The sequence below is a fragment of the Lepisma saccharinum genome, chromosome 8 (genome assembly GCF_977018435.1).
Source record: "Lepisma saccharinum chromosome 8, izLepSacc3.1, whole genome shotgun sequence".
Classification (NCBI taxonomy): Eukaryota; Metazoa; Arthropoda; class Insecta; order Zygentoma; family Lepismatidae; genus Lepisma; species Lepisma saccharinum.
This window is the reverse complement of record NC_139236.1, coordinates 31,524,439-31,544,815: the sequence shown is the minus strand read 5'-3', so window position 1 is coordinate 31,544,815 and position 20,377 is coordinate 31,524,439. Positions and strand designations below refer to the sequence as shown.

At 37.1% G+C, this 20,377-nt stretch overlaps 1 protein-coding gene across 5 annotated transcripts in view; it reads right to left on the bottom strand.

Moving 5' to 3' along the window:
- magu (SPARC related modular calcium binding-like protein magu) overlaps positions 1 to 20,377 on the bottom strand; it is a 175,045-nt gene that overhangs the window by 44,624 nt on the left and 110,044 nt on the right. For 3 of the 5 annotated variants that reach the window (XM_083126406.1, XM_083126403.1, XM_083126404.1), the window contains 2 exons: positions 12,175 to 12,255; positions 7,450 to 7,530 (listed from right to left, as the gene is read on the bottom strand). In XM_083126406.1, the coding sequence (XP_082982532.1) occupies positions 7,450 to 7,530; positions 12,175 to 12,255 (162 nt within the window). The remainder of the gene's footprint in view (positions 1 to 7,449; positions 7,531 to 12,174; positions 12,256 to 20,377) is intronic. The other 2 variants (XM_083126405.1, XM_083126407.1) reach the window with 2 other exon arrangements.

The window sequence follows — 20,377 nt, the reverse complement described above, 5'->3', positions numbered from 1 at the left end:
GCATGGGGAGGAGCTGCGCAGGAATACACTCCAAGATTGCTTACTCTACAAAAAAAGAGCAATACGGTATATGTTCAAAATACCAATTAGAAACTCATGTAGACAATTATTTAGAGAAAATAAAATTATGACCATATATTCCTTATATATTTACAAAGTAATTGAGTATGTACTAAAACACCGTAAATTAGATAAGAATTCGACCGTCCATCACCACAACACACGTCAAAAAGAGAACTTCCACACAGGGGCGGCGCCAGAAATTTTCGACCGGGTGGGCAGAAGCTCCATATTGATAGAGTAGGGTGGGCAGTATAAATATGTGTATGTAAGACATATGTGTCCCCCTCTCTCTTACACTTCCGATTTTCCTCTTACTTCTTTTCCCTTTCCTTTTCTTGTTTTCCTCTTTATTCTTTTCTAATCTATTCTCGCATCTTGTTCCATTTCCTCTCGCTTTGTCTCTGATGGACAATTATTTCAAGGAAGTGTTTACCCAAGCGCAGCCATACATCTGATCACATTCTTTCATGCATGTTAATACAGTGAAATAAATGTGAATTAGGTTTAAGCTTGTGTTGCAAATACAAGGCACATACTTGATTTAATGTATTCGGAGACAATGATAGAAAGTGTGATGGTAGACAATCGTGAAGTTTCTCGTAATTTAAATGCATGTTTCTGAGCATAGTATTTTCATCGTATGAGTTTTTGACTGAAAGAGTTTTCTTACTCCTTGGGGGTCACTTTTCTTAGCTTACAAGGTTTGTACAACTGAGAAATCTATCTGAATGTTTGTAGTAGCAGCGATTGGGTGCCAACATTTGATGGGCAAGAACAATATACTTTTTCTTGGCAGAAAAGGCTTAGCATAAAGAGGCCATAGTGCGGGGGCAAAAAGTGGCGGGGGGACTGCATCCCCCACTTCTCGCTCCCCTTAATCGCCGCCACTGAATGCTTGGATTAAAATGAACGTCTTATTAGGAATGATATAAAACACACACGGAAAACCAATTCTTTGTTCATTGTCCATGAAGTATTCCTAGGCTTATGAAAGGCTATTTTGACAAAATATCACTCATAAGTAATAAACAAGTACACAGTCCGTCCAGTAGGAAAGGTGACTGATTTTTTTTTTTTTGCCACGGAACCACCAGTGCCATCTATAGAGAAGTATATGTACTACGTAGCGACACATTTCGACTTTCTTCCGGAAAAGTTGCAAAGCACTAGCGTCGACGGTCGACGCATACGGATCTCGTGACTGACAGTACCTGCTGAACATTGGTCGGAAACTGAGCAATGTACCAACATTAAATTCTGTTTCCCATTGGGTAAAAGTGCAACAGAGACGTTTCAAATTATTCAAACTGTTTACGCTATTGAGGCATTGAGCCGTAAGAACGTCTTTACGTGGTATGCAAGATTTCGTGATGGTCCAGGGTCCAGGCTCTCCAAAACCGAAGAAAGAGCGCATGCAGAAGAACCGAATCAAAATCCTGCTCTGTTTTCTTCGATTACAAAGGCATCATCCACAAGAAATTCACTCCAGACGGTCGCACTGTGAACGCTGAGTATTACGTGGGTATTTTGCATCGTCTATTGGCCAGGATTCGTAGAGTTCGGCCTGAATATCTGGAACAGGGCTCATGGTCTCTGTTGCACGACAATACACCCGTGCACAAGAGCACGTTGGTACACCAGTTTTTGGTCAAATTAGGGATAGTGGAGCTCAAGCACCCCCCCATATTCTCCAGATTTAGTTCCATGCGACTTCTGGCTATTTCCAAAACTGAAATTGGCGTTGAAACGAAGTCGTTTGGACACCATTCCAGACATCCAAAAGGCTTCGACCTCGATTTTGTAGGCAATTCCAAAAGAGGAGTACCAAGACTGCTTCACAAAGTTCTACAACCTCTTCAGTGCATGTATTGACTCACAAGGTGTCTATTTTGAATAAAAGTTATTGTAAACAACCAGTCCACAATGTCTTGTCTTTCATTTCTCGTTAGTCACCTTTCCCACTGGACGGACTGTGTAAGATTGAAAAATCTGTTCAGAATTAAAGAGATTATTAGTTAAGTTGCTATTCGTTTTCTGAACTGTCATGTTACTAATGCGGGAGAAGCAAGCAATACACGTATGGTTACTTGAACATATTTTTTGAGGTAACAAAATGATTTAGGACACAAGGAATTCATCGAAGTTGATCACCATACCAGTAATAATTCATCTATTTTTCATGGATGACTTGGGTTGTATTGCATGATCATTTCGAACACACTAGAATGTCAACCTCTATCCTGTGCAGCATACCCTGCAAACTTTATTCTTTCAGGCCAACGAGTCCTGGCGCCTGGAACCACTGTCAAAGTAATAATTTATGAGGGTTTGTATTTTGAGTGACATGTGTTTGTTTTCGCCTCTTCGTTATTTTCATCTAATGACCATTGAACCTTACCGTCGTCATTATCAAAATTAGCAGAAAAATGACTTAAAATATAACAAATCAACCACAACTTACTCTTGCAAAAATGGAGTTTCATTAGTTCATACTTCTTAGAAAGTTGAGGTCAATTGCACAGCGTGTCATTAGTGGATTAAGGCAGCTAATTGCGTGAACTTGGACGTTGTTTTCCGAAAATCTCAAATATTTTTCTCAGGCAATCACCCATTTAAAATGGACGCATCTTCTGTGGTGATAAAATGACATGTTTGGTGCGAGCGAGTTCTTTCTGTATATTTTTTCCCCAATGGCATAACACTGTCGCGTTATATTGAAGAGGTCCTGCGTTCGACTCCCCCTTCCTCTGGTAGATGCATAATGCACACTGGTTCGGACTACGCGTTAAACTGTAGGTTTATTCCCGATTAACCTATCTGAGCATAAAAGTGGGTTTAAAAACTAACAAAATCGTCTTTTGGATACTTCGTGACATAACTTTTTTTCTTTACTTCAGCTGCATCTACAGATACTGTTGACATTTTCGGTTGATTCATGTGGCAAAATTTATGTGTGGGACGAGGATTTCTAAATAGGATAAGCCACTCATTCGCAATTGAACAATTCTGTAGCTTTTTCCATACTTAAATTTTATTCACTTTGGTATTGTAGTGATTATTGTAATTCCTTCTTATTAGTAGAACGAATATAAAGTTGATATTTCGCATACCATATTGATATTTGAAGTTGGTAGGTATATAAAAATTGTAATGAAATAAAAAAGGGACACTTCTGGAATTTCAATACAGTGCTAATTAAAACTATATTATAGCATACTTGAATCCGAAGGTTTATGGCTGCAGCAACACAAGCCTTTCATATGTCCTTATCTGGGGCAAGATCAATCCAATCTTTCCCTACGTCCATCTCAACGTTATCCCTCCATCCTTGTCTTTGCCTTCCCACTGGTCTCTTACCATCAGTTTTCTCAACAAAAATCCTGTAAACTATTCTTTCCTCTGCCATTCGTGTCACATGGCCTGCCCATCTAAGCCTTATTGATTAAATTATTCTAATAATAATAATTAAAAAGTCGAAATATTTTTTTGTCTTGCTGGAGGAAGTAAGGCTAAGCTAAGATGATGTTTTGATTTGTTTATTTGGAGATTATTTTAACCATCCCCACGCCGGGATATATATATACTTATGTGGAGGCCCGGAGCTGCAGTCCTCAAGTTCACCCTAAATTTTGATTTAATCTTGATCATACCCTGCATGATTTTGAGCCTCCTAAGCCTACTAGCGGCTTTTAATCATGGAAGTATTAATTTGATCACAGTTTTTGTTTCAATAGCTCTAGTAATTACTTTCAGTTTCTAATTACAAAATTGTTTTTTTATGGGTTGATAATATGTGAACATTTCTAGCATAGATAATATTCACAAGTAAAATATACATGTTATGAACACCAGAATACACTTATTTATCGAATCATTCATATATCCCCAAGTATATGTACTTATTGAATTTGATTGGGTGGGCAATCGGGTGGGCACAGGAATTTTTGGGTGGGCGCTTGCCCACCCGTGCCCACCCCTGTCGCCGTCCCTGCTTCCACATGCAAGCACACAGACTTGTTCTTTCAGACAAATCACCTCATGTTGCAGGAATAAAATACCATTACAAACTTCCCACACACATCAAACAAATTACAGAAACTCACAAGAAACTGAAAGCAATTAAACAGTATTTAACAGGTATACCTCTATATAATCCCAATGAATTTCAATAGTTAAAATGGATTAGTAAATTAAAGCATTTAAATTCTTTTGATATTGTATGTCTCTTATATTTGGATTTTCTCTTTTACAAGTTTAGTATGTGACACTTATAACTGTTTATGTTTTAACTCATATGATTTATTTGTTTTCTTGTGTTGGCATTTTGTTCTTTTCATTGTAATCCTACTCCATTTGTAATATTTAGTATTGTATGATGTTTTCCACACCCATGGATAAGGGTCTACGGAAATAAAGAATTTATTATTATTATTATGATTAACGTTTTATCAAAAATTTTGCATTGCTTGATTTCCCTAATTTCTCCATCTCATGATCTCATTACTGAAGGATCCGGGCTCGAGCCCTGACCTGTGCATGAGTGTTTCTTTGTATCCACCCTTCACCCATTTAATTTAATCAACTCTCATCGTCATGGCAGAAGTTAGGTAAAATGATGGAAGAGTAACGCTAAAATACATACGAGTAATTTCCTCCCAGTGCATCTGCAGGGCTCTGTGAAATCAGGAGTGTAGAGTTCTCTGTTTATGATTGTCCCTCATGACTTACGTCATAAGAAGTATATTTCTCAAGTAACATGGGTTTTTGTTTATTTTTACATAAGTAAAAAGTATTTGAGCATTGCAAAAGGTACAATTATTGGACAGTTCAGTTCAATTTTGTTATTGTTCATGTAACCATAGCTTTTCAGAATTAAACATCTGTATGATACTAAAAGTTAGAAAGATATCAAAGAATAAGAATTTGAATTTACTTTTATAAAAGAGGAATTTTGTGTTTGTGTTCAATTGTACCTTTATTTATGTTAAACTAATCCTGAAAGTCCTACAAATATTCTCTAAACTGTTAAAACCCCATTTTTTCATCTTTTTGGAAAATTAAAAATAATATGGAATAATACTATCATCCTATTTACAAGACAATTTACAAACATACTAAATGTTGTAACCTTTTACTGAAGTATAGGCTTATACTGAGGAGCACCACCATCCAAGAATGGGATGTTAAAGGGCAAATTTAACTTTCATTGAACAGTTTTGGTGTAGAGTTTTATGTTTCTGCATTGCAGTTTTTTATTGATTGTCAACGTTTGGTATTGAGAGCTGAAGGAACACACGTCATGGTGCTGCCACATCATGTGGTACGGTACGGTAAGGTACACAGTGCAGCTGCCTGACGCTATGTCGAGGAAAACGTGTTATGAAAACGAACAACAATGATGAAATGTGTTATTGTTTTTATATCTTCATTTCCATTTCCCTTACAACATGAACGAATTAATGAAATGAGCATTGTTTACAGGTTACCTTTTCTATCCATTCTGAAAATATTGAATATATACACTTGCAATAACCATTTTTCTGAAGACGCCGTTAAAGTCTGCTCATCTTTCAATTATACCGCAACTGAATTATACTGTGTCTGACTTTCACGCGGGAGACCCACGGTGGTTTGTGGAACTTTTTCAAATATCCCGAGTGGCTCCAAGGTCGACTCAGCCCAAGTAAGTACCTGGGGCAAACCTGGGGGTAAAGGTGGTTAGTGAACCACATCACCTCCATAATATGGCCTAGGTCGAGGTCGAGAATGTGTGGAGCCCTACCTCCATATCCCAATATGCCTCCATACTTTACGTTATTTTGCATCCATTAAGTTTTTTGTATGAGAGTCCCAGAGATTTTATGACTGTCCTTAAAGATGTTTCCCCACCTTGAAAAAGTCCCGAATCTTTCAACAAAATGTGCAGTTTTCCAACAGTGGGATGATCTTTCCTTCTATAATAAGAGTAAATATGGCGACAAATAGCGTCTTGCTGAAAGGTATCTAACTTTGTCACGCGTTTACTGATATTCCTCTTCTTTCCTGGGGTTTCCACTTTTGAAGCCTTGCATTTATTTATTTATTTATTTCCACCACATTATATTTTTCTTTCCCTATGGTAGCAATAGTGTTCTTAGACACGCCGACAGCAGCAGCAGTCCTGTCCAGAACTTTATTTACAGAAATGATTGGACCTCCATTGTTTTTCTCTTGCTCTGTTGAATATTGTAAATAGTATTGCTTTCCGCTCCTCATTTGTTTTTATTTTACTCCCGCTGGGAGCTTCTTGCAAGAATGCAGAATTCTGGGAGTGTGATATTCTAACACAGCGGCATGGTGCGTGTTGGCTCGCAGCAGCGGGAAGAACATTTTTCAGCTAGCCTATTGGATGTGGACTTTTGTGTATCTTATTCAGTGTGCAAACATATTTAATTACTGTATAATGCCAAGTGAATTAAAGGACTTGTATGATATGCAAATTTGTTGCTGTATCCGTTGATCCAGCCCTATGGTAAGGCATTCAATATGGCATCATCCCCAGAAGTGCTAGTTTCTTTCATGGTGATACCTCGAAGGAATCTACAGACATGCTCAAATTATTTGCTCTCAGAACAAACCATCTCCCGCGTTTGACCTTTGAGAGGAATTCCTTTATCAAAGGCTTTCTTCCTTTTAGTGCATGGCCTCTTTGGTACATTGTCGTCTCGAGTATTGTCTCCTGTGTTTGACATTCCTCACACAAGCACACGACACACACACAAGTAGAACACAGAAAATCATGTACAAAAAAATAACACACTAAATACAACAAAGAATATGCTAAATTCAGTAAACACTAAACAAACGGGCCGGTTAAAATATCACAGCAACGCAACGCAACAAACAAACAACACGTCCTCTCCCAACAACATGAAAACTGATCGCAGGAACAATCATCTGATAAGTGGCAACACCGAGATAAACGTTTTCTGTTGCTAGGTAACCACGGCTTGGGTGAAGCACTGGGAAGATTTTGATTGGCTCGCATGCCAGCAACCCACCCTCCTGCAGTGACATAGACCCACTTTCTCCACGTGCTTCACAAGCGTCAATACCAAACTAATTTTGCAGCATGTATAGCCCTTCAATATTAATTGGATAATCAATAAAAACTGCAATGCTGAACATGAAACTTTACCTACACAATACAATACATGTGTACCACGTCAAACCATGAATCAAATAGTTGTTGCACTCCCCCCCCTTCCTTTTCCTATGCCTCATCCCATTTCAGAATTGATAGGGTATACTACTGACTATGAGTATTATTCAACCAATCTGCCAAGAAAAACGACAAAAATAGCATCATATTTGTACTTCATACTTGGTAATTTTACAAAAACTAACCTTTAACTTCATCTGTGGTATCCTCTGTGTCTTCATGAAATGTAATCGGGCTCTCAAGTGGAGTGATACTTTCTTGCAGAACTGAGAAAAGACAATAATTCAGTATATAAAGAGCATAGAATTAACTATAAATTCCAACACCTATCATATACATTTTACACTTTCAAAACATGTTCTCACTCATAGTAATTATTTAGTTAATAAAAAAACAAGACAAATGTTAGTTAACTAAAATATATAATGCCATGATGAATAAAGCACAAAAAAAAAAACATGCGGTTAAGATTTCAAGCTAAGGAAACTTCCTCATATTTTAAGCGCACACAACTGAAAAAATATATCCTCTATAATTCTGTGTTAGACCATTTTTCACAATTGTTTCTTAACAACCTCTTTAAAATGTTGTAAATATCCTTATAATTACAGTAATTTCACTGCCAAAAATTCAAGATTCAACCAATTCTATTAACACAGAATACAGAGATTTTTTTATATCTCATGCTCTAACATAGAACAGCATTTTTCAGTTTTTATGAATTCAACTCAGAAGGAATCAATCAAAATTGTTGAGTCTTAAGATACGTCAGCACCCTGGAAAAAAGGAGAATGGATGAAAATTATCTCAGTAATATGGAAACCATAGCATTTGAAGTAATTCCTTTCCAATTTGCATTTATATATATTTTTGACATTGGTCCTGATAAAGTCTATCTAGAATTGGAATGAAAATAAGGATGAGAAAATAAAGTAACATTTCAGAATTGCATGATGGGTACCAACCAAATAACAATCATTCTTTAAAAGAAATGAAATTGGGTTGATTTCTATCTTCCAGAATGAAAGCCGTATTTTCAGCTTCTTAACATTTAATTCTTTGATACTCAATTATTTAGTTACAGCAAACATAAATCCAAAATTAGGAGGCTATATACATTCAAAAATTTTTGGTGGATGTAAAACCAGTAATAATTTGCAACTGAAATATCACATACGAAATTGCTTTGACTATTCTTCTTGATTTCAAAAGAAACATATCAATGCCTATTATAGTATATGCTCTAATGGGTTCTTGCTTGTTAGATAGAATTAGAGAAATAAATATGTTTCTTCACTCCTAATACAAAGTTTTATATCATACAGTTAAAGTTAATACAGTTTATAATGTAATATTTAGCCTTTTATCCTTGTCAACCTTTGGAAGAGCTTTTGATGAAATGTAACATTTCAAACAAACTAGTATAGATGAGAAATTAAATAAGGCATTTCCCTAGGACACCACACTACAATATTTAAAAGTGGCATACAAGGAAACACTAACCTTGATCATTCCTCAACATGTTTTCACAGGTTTGCCTCACCCATTCTGTTCATTCTCAGACACAAGTCATGAAGAGTTTACAGTGATCATCGGCAACATGATCACATCCAAAACTAAGTAATTCATTAACATAAAATATCAGGTGAAACTCAGATGAACTCAATATGTGATGATATCTGGATATTTGAATACAATCCATAAACAAACAAACAAAAAAGAATATTTAAAAAAAATGTGTGGAAAATGCAGACGTCACCAAAGATGAAGGAATTTCAAGTCTAACTTCATGCCTATAATCAACTTTCTTGGACACTACAAAGTGTTAGAGCAAAGCTGATTCCAAAAAGAGTAACAATAGACAACCACTAATGTAACAGCTTTTGATTACTTTGATTGAGTGGAAGAGAAAAAAAAGGTACAGGTGTGGTAGAATGATTCCATCCTTCACCATCATTCAACTATTTCCTTTTCTCATCCCAATTTCGAGTCAGTTGAGACTAAGACAAGAGCAATGGAGAATCTAGTGAAGAAGACATGCGAAGAAATATAACAGTGTTTTGACCATTGACCAGTGGGGAAAACATAATAATACAGCAATGTGTTATGCAACTGTGAGTAATTTCACGATTTAATCAGTTACATTCTGACTGCCATGCGGGAGACCTAGGTTCGATTCCTGGGGTGGGTGATCTAAGGTTGGAATTTTTCCCGCCTTTTCCCTGCATAAAGCGAATCTGGGGTTCACCCAGCCTCAAATCAATGGGTACCTGGGGGACAACCCTGGGCGGTAAAGGTGGCAGGAGTGTAGTGCTGATAACATCACCTCCAAACTGGCTGACATTGAGAATGTGTGGGGCCCTACTCGCACATCCCCTAAATGTGCCTTCATGGCACAGTACCTTACTATATAATTAATGAACATAATAAGTGTCTCAGTTTTGTTATGTAATAACAGCATTCCACATAACCTGGTAACACTCAAGCTATATCAGTCAATATGGTACTGATCTAGTTTAAAGAGCACTATATACCTACCAATTTTCATGTTTATACAAAGTAGCAACTTGAATTAACTAGCTACAGCTTGTAACGTGAATTATATTGATTTAAATTCTTCAGATATATATTACTCTCTGTGTTTGTGCATTCATTTTATTTATTTTATTTTTTAAGTATAGGAGAGATTATATTTAAATTTTGAAACTATGCTAATATCTTATATATGCTCTAATTGGCAACCTACTATGGCATATCAATTAACTTACTTTATATCAAAAGTTACACTGTCATTCATATATCTAGTTAAAAAAATGTGATGTGCCATACATGATTTTAGGTATAATATAACAATTTATTGATTGTGGAACTTAAAAAGCAACTTTCAATTCTAACAAAACTTTCCTCTGGTGGAATTGATTTACAAGATTACAAGCCTCAAAGTAACTCAAAAATATAGAAAACAGTATAAATTAACTTGCTATTATTTGTCAACAATGAAGTAATGTGGAGCAATGAAAAATAATGAACAGCTAGAGGTTTTCTGAAACAGATATTCAATAACATCTCTAGTGGCATAGAAGTGGTTGTTAATAAAGTAACATTTCTCCACACACACACAAAAAAATGATATGATAATCTTATTTTTATAATATGTGGAAGAAACGAAACTATATATAGAGAAAAAGAATTAAATGCTTTTTCAAAGTGATGATCAGTGATTGAAATACACAGACACAGAGTTGATGTCTATTTTCTAGACCAAGGTATTAAATTATTATAGACAACTAACATCATTGACAACATAAACAAAGACTAAAAATTGCATATATATTGAATACAAACATAATTTTTGCACAATTTGTTTCCAGAAATACATATACATGAGTGTGTTACTGGAGAGCAGTTGTAAAATATGAAAATAGAACAAAATTCAACACAGTGTTAAGAAGTTAATTGCAAAATGTTAATGAATTGGTACTATATTAAAAACACTAATAGAACATTTATCAATAATCCCAGAGAAAGATTTTTACTTGTAATTAATAGATATTATACATTAAATATTTTATCACCACTCTATTTCTTAGGTGACTACATCTTTTCGCCAGAGTTGTTTCTTTCATAAAAATTTAAGAGAAGTTTATTGAGAAGTAAAATATTCAGTAACATTAATTTTGATATGACACATTAACAGCACAATCAATTGTATGGGTATCACCTTTGTGCTACATAAATATTAAAAATAAACTTTGTGCACAAATTCACTTACAAGGAAGTACATTTAAATGTAAATATTTCAATCCAATTCATTAATTACATCCTGCATGTGCAAGCAGAAAACTCAAAATAAGTAGTATAGAAAAGAGAATTTATCTGTTCCATTCTCCCAGTTTTGAACCAAGTGGTTTGTCCATAGTGTTTCTTCCTTTCCCATTCAATGAAAGAATAGAATCAAGTTACATGCCCTTGTACAGAATCAATTATGAACCACAGTTTGTTTATAAAATCATGATGAGGTTTCAATTTAGACAGTCAATACATCCTATAGTTCAATATCTCTCACCCTCATTTGTACATGTACAAATAAAAGAAGTATCAGAAGGTGTTCACCCTTCAAATGAAATATACTTTATTTAAAGAAGTTCAGTTGGAGATTACTGATGAATAATCTATTTCTGAATTCTGGGTATTTGATGTTACTTGTTTGCACTACCACTATCATGGTACATATCTGCATGAGAAAGAAGCAGGAATAAACATGGAAATTCCCACAAGTTATAAATGTTATCACAGAATCTTTCAAGTTCCAAAAATCTACTGAGGAAAATTGAAATTGAAATGGTGATTCTACACATCTGTTCTGTTTTAAGTGAATATCACATGACGTATTATTTAACATTACTCTCCTAAGGAGAATTATTATGCAATACCAAACTACTATTATATGTAGAAGCATTTATCTTCCCCACTCCTACCTTGCTTCGATGCATATTTTTAAAATCACTCATTACTGATATTTTATTTTGTATCTTTCAAATACCTTTTCAGCTACAAATCCATTCATCAAATTCTCATTGCATGAGTTCCCTTACGTAAGTTTAATCACTGAATTAGGCATTTAATCCATATCCAATAAAGAACAAACAGAATAGCTGAAATGTTTAGAATCAATATGGACTTTAAAATTCCATTTTTACTTGCATGATACAGGTCAGCTCAGGATAATTTTCTCATAGTCAATCCTAAATTGTTCTCCTTCCTTCTTTTCAAGACTTACGAGAAAGCTATTGCAGCAAATGTGAACCGAATACCATACCAGTTCCAAGCAAATGGGCAAGCCATAAAAATCCACAAGAAAATGGAAATATCTACATGTGGTTGTGGAAGTTTAAATGGCAAGTACTTACCCAGGCCATGTAGATCATCATTGGTAGATCCATCTTCCCTGCTTTCGTCTGAGTTCAGCCACGAGAAGAAATGATAAGAAACTAAATAATAAAGTTGCATGTTTACTTCCCATCCCATAAGCACTAGATGCTATTTGCACTTCAAAGTCCCGGCCATGAGAAACAAAGAATGGGATCAGGATAGCGAAGTGAGGAAGGATTGGAGAAAGGAGAACAAGGCCCTGCATTGGCTGAATTGTCGGAACTTCTTTCCTAGAGTCTTCACTGCCTCATAGTCATCGGAAATTTGCAGTAAACTTAAGTAGCTAACTTGATGGAAACAGCATACCTGACAAAACAAGATTGCCAAAGGTTTCAAGACTTGGCTTAATCTTGAAGTTACAGCAAGTGACTTCAAGTTCAATTACAACATAATACATCAAATGTACCAGTTGAATTTTAAGTAAAATATTAAGTTGTGCATGTTTACAGTAACCAAGATTCAGAAAAAGACTGAAAATATCTGATTCTATTAATGATATCTGGTAAACTTCTTTTGAACTAGACACATGATCACATTTCAAATTTCAAAAAGAAAGTGTGATTAGTGGGAAAATGAAGTTCATTGATTTAAATGATAACACAAGATCATTTCTTAAAAGTACTTAATTAAAACTAAAAAGTTTAAGATAAATTTACTTGTACTTACAGTGTTCTTTCCTGCATTTTTATATTGTTTGCATAAAATCTTTATTTAAGGTAACTGGATTAATTTAAAGTTATAAGTAGATACTGAAATTACTATTTCTGTTGGATCACCTAAGCTAATGGATATGAAACATTCTATGTAATGATTTGAAAAGAAATATGCTTTAACAAGCTGAGCAAAAAATATATTGATTTGAAAACTGAACTGTCCAATATCAAAACAACAGAAGAATCATGTAAAACAATTACTTAAGCCAAGTCTCGACAAATTTCCATTCTTTGGCTAACAATTTTTTCTGAAAGTATAACACTTAAGAAATCAGTTTTGAGCCCATTTTGTCATTAAACAATGGAAACGATATCAAAATTACTAACTATTGCACCATCATGGCACACAAAATAGCTCATGCAAAGCTCTGCAATGTTTTTACATAAGTAATACAGAATAGATATCAAAGAAGGAAATACAAACACCACCTTTCTACATGTACAATCTAATTTCCATCTTAAATTATGGACTATGTGTAGTATATTTGCTTTATTTGGTAATTACACTTCAGTGTTTCATTTTAGATAACTTAATAGAGTAAAACGTAGTTCTAAAGAAAACCTGGGAAACAAGAACTGTATTTCAGAAACAAAAACTACTATGTTTTATGTGTACTGAGCATCTAGCATTTAAAAGAAAACAGATAGAACCTGAAATCTGCATGTAAGTAATTATATAACAAGAGACAATGGGTATAAGGAACTGGACATTTTCAGAATATATATGCATATTTTTAATTTTAAAATGCGAGGGAACTAAATAGAACCAAATGCTATCTTCATGTCCTGACGAGAAGAACATTGATACTTCTAACAACAAAATTTGAATGCAGAATCTTCGTTATTGTGTGAATTTATTCACACACATTACTGGAAGCTTATCACACAGATTATATTGTGGATGTTAACTGGCATAAAATTACTGAGGAGAAAAGAAACATGGTTAAAGTAGGAGTTGAAGCTTCTGCAAGTTGGAGATGTTTCTAGACTTTCCAGAACTAACATCAATCCCATCTTTAGGAAATGAAGTGTATGGGAATATATACCTAATGTTCACATATTCTCATTGGTTGGCAACACCAAATGCATTTCAATGAACGACTTTTGTAAAAAAACATATGGTTTCTGCTACTTTCTTCTGGAACTACAAATCCTGTGGGGGAAAGTTCTATTTTGGGGCCTTTATGGCTGCAACAAATTATTACATTTGGACTGAAACTAAGAATCGTCTGCAACATTCATTTCCTTAGTGAATGCTAGCTAGGGTCATGAACTTCGAGGTGATGGAAAGTGATTGATATATATACCAAAAAAAATGCAATAATAAAAACAAGTGGGGAAGGAACAAGGAATAAAAATGCAAGAAGGAAACAGAATAATAAAGTCATTATTTCATTTCAAACAAAATTCTATCCGTTCAAATGCATTACAATATAAAGCATCACAACAGTGAATTTTAAATGCAGGTACATCACCACTAGCCACATATCAAATATGGCCATCCATAGTCAAAAATAGAAGGAAGTTAAAGCTCTGAAATATGATTGCCAACAACTATCAAACAACAGAGCAACACTATGATATTGTGACAAACACATACTCAATACTCATATCATGTCTTCATTCTCTGTAACATCAATAGACATTGCTAAACTCAAGAAACCTTTTCGAGAATCATATATATATATATCCTTAAACCTACTGCTGTTCATTGGATGTGGAAGTTAATATAAATGGATCAGAGGCATGGCGTGCATGTAACCGGTGTTACCTGGTAACAGCAAAATGTAAAGAAATTAAAAAGTTTTTTTCTCAATAAAATAACAACATTGTTAAATAAGTTAAGTGACAGCATTGCAGTTGAGTGTATATTGCAGAGGACATTTTTTCTGCAGCCGACAAAAGCGAAGTGACAGACCGTTCCGCTACCCTCAAGAGGCAACAGGAGGAAAGGGTGCCAATGCAAGGGAACAGCGGGCGGGGAAAGACTTGGAGCCAAGTGTGCTAGGGGGTTATTCATATGCCTGTTTAGGGGCCCTGTTGCCGCTGCGGCTTACCGGATCAGCAAGTGTTGTCACATTGGATTTCCAGAAAAGAGCTAAGTCCCACCTAAAACAGGGATACTATTTATCTGAAGGAACAAGAGCTAGACTGCAAAGCCAAAGCTGGATTTAACTACATAGGAGACCATTTACGTAATAGACGAAAAGATAAGTACTTGATGCGATTCGTGATTTGGACAAACCTTGCTCCAAAAAACTAAGTTGGCAACAGTAGAACGTACATATGGACTTCCCTTCCACCGCTGGAGGAGGGGAATTCTGTCATCTGCTCACCGCAGAAACGTCAAACTGACCTGAATGTGTGGTTCTTCTTGCCCTTTCCACCTCTTTGCAAAGAAACAGAGATGGTTGACAAGGCTCGACTACTATTCACTGGATTTTCGCGGTAACTCTCTCATGAGTAGTTCTTTCTAGGAGTGATTGTGGCTAAATAAATCATTGAGCGGATTGCAAAAGAAAAAAAAGAACGAAATGAACAAGAATCCAGATCAAAGGCATGTTTTTTTTTTTGGGGGGGGGGTAAGGTGAAGATAATAACGTCAATGACCGGTAACACTTTTGAAAAAGTCACGCCACGCCACTGAAATGGATAGAAAGAAACAGACATACTCATCCAATTAATATATACAATAACTCAATAACTGACATAAGAAATCTTGTTTGCACCATTTATCCACCTTTTGAGATAGACAATCATCTTTTTTTTAATTGTTGCCACCTCAGTAGTTATAAATATAAAGGTGAGAGGCTGAAGGTATATCAACCTCAGACAATGTATAGATCATATCAATATTGCTTTTCCTGCACTGTCAATGTCAAAAAAAAGTCACAGATGATAAAAAAATGTGCGAGATATAATCTCTCAAAAGAAACCAAAATTTTATTTCTGTAACTGTACAGACCTTTGTAAGATAGCAACAAATTAATGGAATTGTAATTTTCTCCAATTCTTAATTATGTGTAATGATTAGACCACATATAAGGCACATAATCGTGCATTTAAATATGCATTCTAGAACGGTTAATATAAAGAATGTGAAGGAATTAGGAAACATGAGACAATGGAAATTGTTTAAATCTTGCAGGTGTGTTCTTCATCTTCAGATAAAGATAAAAGACTGAGTGTGTATTTTTTAAAATTTTTAAAGAAGGCTTAATAAGGGATCATTTTAATCTAATAGATTATGAATTATATGTTTTTCTTCTTGCATGTTACTTCTGCTATGAAAATTCACTATAGGCCTTAGATTTTCTGAAACAATGCTGAAATAGAAATTTTATTCTTGAATTTCAAAATAATTGTTTTGAGAAAAGGGAGAAGGCAAACATATTTAACTAAACTCCATGGTTTCCAGTCTTCTCAGGGCCATGCCTGCCAAGCAGCTTTTTCATTAGGTGTTGCATGGTTAGTACATTTGAGTCCAATTCGCACTGTTTTCTGGCTTTCAAGACCAGGGTCTGTTACTTCTTCTTTTCGAGTATGTCCCCAATTGTCCTCTGATGCTGGGTCAACACCAAATTTTAGGTGGCTCCCACTGGGAATCAAACCTGGGACCACATGCACCAATGGAGAGATCATTAACGAACTGGCTATGCAGGAACCCGTGTAAAAATACTAAGCATGCAAAATTTTAAAGCGAAGTGGGATGGTGATGAACTGAAATTGTCAGAGTGAAATTTAAGTTGTAAATAAATAAATACAAATGGGTACTGAATTAAAAATATTTTCTGGAGCAAAGAATGGGAGCATCAACTTTATCAACTGTAAAACATATTTTCAAATTTTCCTGGTGCAGATTGATGAAGAGATTTTCTCGGGATATCGACCAAGTGAGTTCCAGAAAGGTATTTGAGCTTTTGAGAGTCAACGTCACTTGCACATTGGGGTTGAAGTGAACTTCCATGTCACTGGGTGTTATCAGTTCTCAAAAGCTCCAGAAACCTTTTCGAAACGTACCACTCTCAATTTTTAGACTGTAGTTGAATTCTCTCTTCTTGGGATCAATGCATCAATATTTTCGCTTGCATATACTCAATGAGAACAGGTGGAAAAAGAAACAGAATTGAAATTGACTCCATTGAAATATGTGTGATACTTAAATCTGATTTTCCACAATGTTTGCAGATTCACCATAAGATACTTACAAAAAAACAAAAAAAAACAACAACAAAAAAAAAAAACAACTTGAACACACACACACCTTGAGCTAGAACCAGTATATCTATCCAATAGCTGTTCATTATCTTCACCTCAAATAAATTAGAAATTTTCATTTGTTCCATTCGTGATTGTTGCAATAACACTTCCTTCAAAACAATGCATATGTCCAAGTCTTCTGTTTCCCTTTATATCTGCATGAGTTCTGGCTATCAGTGATGCAGGAATGTTCATTGTACCCATCACTGATCGAGCTCCATCCAACATTCGGCCCCCACAAAAATTTCGCTCGACATTCCATGTATATATATTTCATAAATTCGTAATTTATTGGTCCGACACTTTCATTTAACCTCCCGAAGAAATTACTTACCTTGGCTTGGAAATTGGCGATGAAAGATAGGAAGCGGCGAGAGACTGGGGCGAACATAAATAAGGAAAACGAAGGGTGGGAGCAACGAGAGACTGGGGCGAACAAAGTTAAGGAAGACGAAGGGTGGGAGTGACGAAAAACAGGAAGTGACGAGAGACTGGGGCGAACAAAGTTAAGGAAGACGAATGGTGGGAGCGACGACAGACTGGGGCGAACAAAGTTAAGGAAGACGAAGGGTGGGAGTGACGAAAAACATGAAGCGACGAGAGACTGGGGCGAACAAAGTTAAGGAATACGAAGGGTGGGAGTGACGAAAAACAGGAAGCGACGACAGACTGGGGCGAACAAAGTTAAGGAAGACGAAGGGTGGGAGCGACGACAGACTGTGGCGAACAAAGTTAAGGAAGACGAAGGGTGGGAGTTACGAAAAACAGGAAGCAACGACAGACTGGGGCGAACAAAGTTAAGGAAGACGAAGGGTGGGACCGACGAAAAATAGGAAGCAACGAGAGACTGGGGCGAACAAAGTTAAGGAAGACGAAGGGTGGGAGTGACGGAAAACAGGAAGCGACGAGAGACTGTGGCGAACAAAGTTAAGGAAGACGAAGGGTGGGAGTGACGAAAAACAGGAAGCGACGAGAGACTGTGGCGAACAAAGTTAAGGAAGACGAAGGGTGGGAGTGACGAAAAACAGGAAGCGACGAGAGACTGGGGCGAACAAAGTTAAGAAGACGAAGGGTGGGAGCAACGAAAATCAGGAAGCGACAAGAGACAGTGGCGAACAAAGTTAAGGAAGACGAAGGGTGGGAGCGACGAAAATAGGAAGCGACGAGAGACTGGGGCGAACAAAGTTAAGGCAAACGAAGGGTGGGAGTGACGAAAAACAGGAAGCGACGAGAGACTGGGGCGAACAAAGTTAAGGAATACGAAGGGTGGGAGTGACGAAAAACAGGAAGCGACGACAGACTGGGGCGAACAAAGTTAAGGAAGACGAAGGGTGGGAGCGACGACAGACTGTGGCGAACAAAGTTAAGGAAGACGAAGGGTGGGAGTTACGAAAAACAGGAAGCAACGACAGACTCGGGCGAACAAAGTTAAGGAAGACGAAGGGTGGGAGTGACGAAAAACAGGAAGCGACGAGAGACTGGGGCGAACAAATTTAAGGAAGACGAAGGGTGGGAGCGACGAAAATCAGGAAGCGACGAGAGACTGTGGCGAACAAAGTTAAGGAAGACGAAGGGTGGGAGTGACGAAAAACAGGAAGCGACGAGAGACTGGGGCGAACAAAGTTAAGGAAGACGAAGGGTGGGAGTGACGAAAAACAGGAAGCGACGAGAGACTGGGGCGAACAAAGTTAAGGAAGACGAAGGGTGGGAGTGACGAAAAACAGGAAGCGACGACAGACTGGGGCGAACAAAGTTAAGGAAGACGAAGGGTGGGAGCGACGACAGACTGTGGCGAACAAAGTTAAGGAAGACGAAGGGTGGGAGTTACGAAAAACAGGAAGCAACGACAGACTGGGGCGAACAAAGTTAAGGAAGACGAAGGGTGGGAGTGACGAAAAACAGGAAGCGACGAGAGACTGGGGCGAACAAAGTTAAGGAAGACGAAGGGTGGGAGCGACGAAAAGCAGGAAGCGACGAGAGACTGTGGCGAACAAAGTTAAAGAAGACGAAGGGTGGGAGCGACGAAAAATAGGAAGCGACGAGAGACTGGGGCGAACAAAGTTAAGGAAAACGAAGGGTGGGAGTGACGAAAAACAGGAAGCGACGAGATTGGGCAAATATAGATAAGGATGACGAATGGTGGGGGCGACGAAATATAGGAAGCGACAAGAGACTGGGGAGAACATAGATAAAGATGACGAATGGTGAGGGGGGCGATAGGAAGCGACGAGAGATGGGGACGAACAAAGATATGAGGCAACGAGAGACAGGAGCGAACAAAGATGAGAATGACGAAGGATGAAAACGACGAAAGGTTAGATGCTGACAAAGATAGGTGGAAACGAGAGAACAAAGATAAGGGTGATCATGGATGGAGAGCGAGGAAGGATGGTGGGCGACGAAAGATAAGCACGAAAGGAATTTAAGGTGAGGGACTAGTATAATATTACTAGGGTGGATTAAAGAATTCGTGAGGTGACCGCCCCTTCCCAGAGGATCTAGAAAATATCCCCGCCACCCATGGACGTCCGCAGGATTTTTTCCAGAGAGGGGCAAGCATGGTATTTTTTTTCCAGGGGAGCAAAGGAAACATATTTTCCCCTGTAATAGTTCTGCTCCCTCAAAAAACACTCAGATTGAAGCTATCATGTTCCTACAATCTTCCAATAATTAACATAAATTACTGTGAATGAAATTAAATATATGTGTGTGATATTAAGTCTATGGTAACATCCATTTTCAAGGGGGCTGTGTCCCCCCTTCCGGACGGCCATGCCGCCACCTATGCCTCTTCACTAATTTTTTCATGCGCAGTCACTGTGAAAGGCCGTAGCCAGGGGCGCGTCAAGTATCTGAGCGCTCAGCGAGCAACGTGATCGCTCGGCTACTTGACGGCCAAATAGGCGTTGCTCCGGAAGCACTACTCACTCGATCGCTGAGCGAACTTGAACTACAGCGCCTTGAATAACGTAGTGTGGAAAACGACCCAAGAAACTGGTTCCCCGAGACGATGACAAGTAGATGGCAGTGCGATCGACACAGCAGCTAATTTTGTTATGAAAGTAATGCGGCTTAGTTAGTTTTTGGAATATATTGTGTAGATTTGTTTCTCTAGAAAGGCGGTAAGTGAATTGATGGAAACAGTTATGTTTGTGGAGTGATTTGCAGTCACGAAATGGCATTAATTTACACAGAAAAGTAACATAAA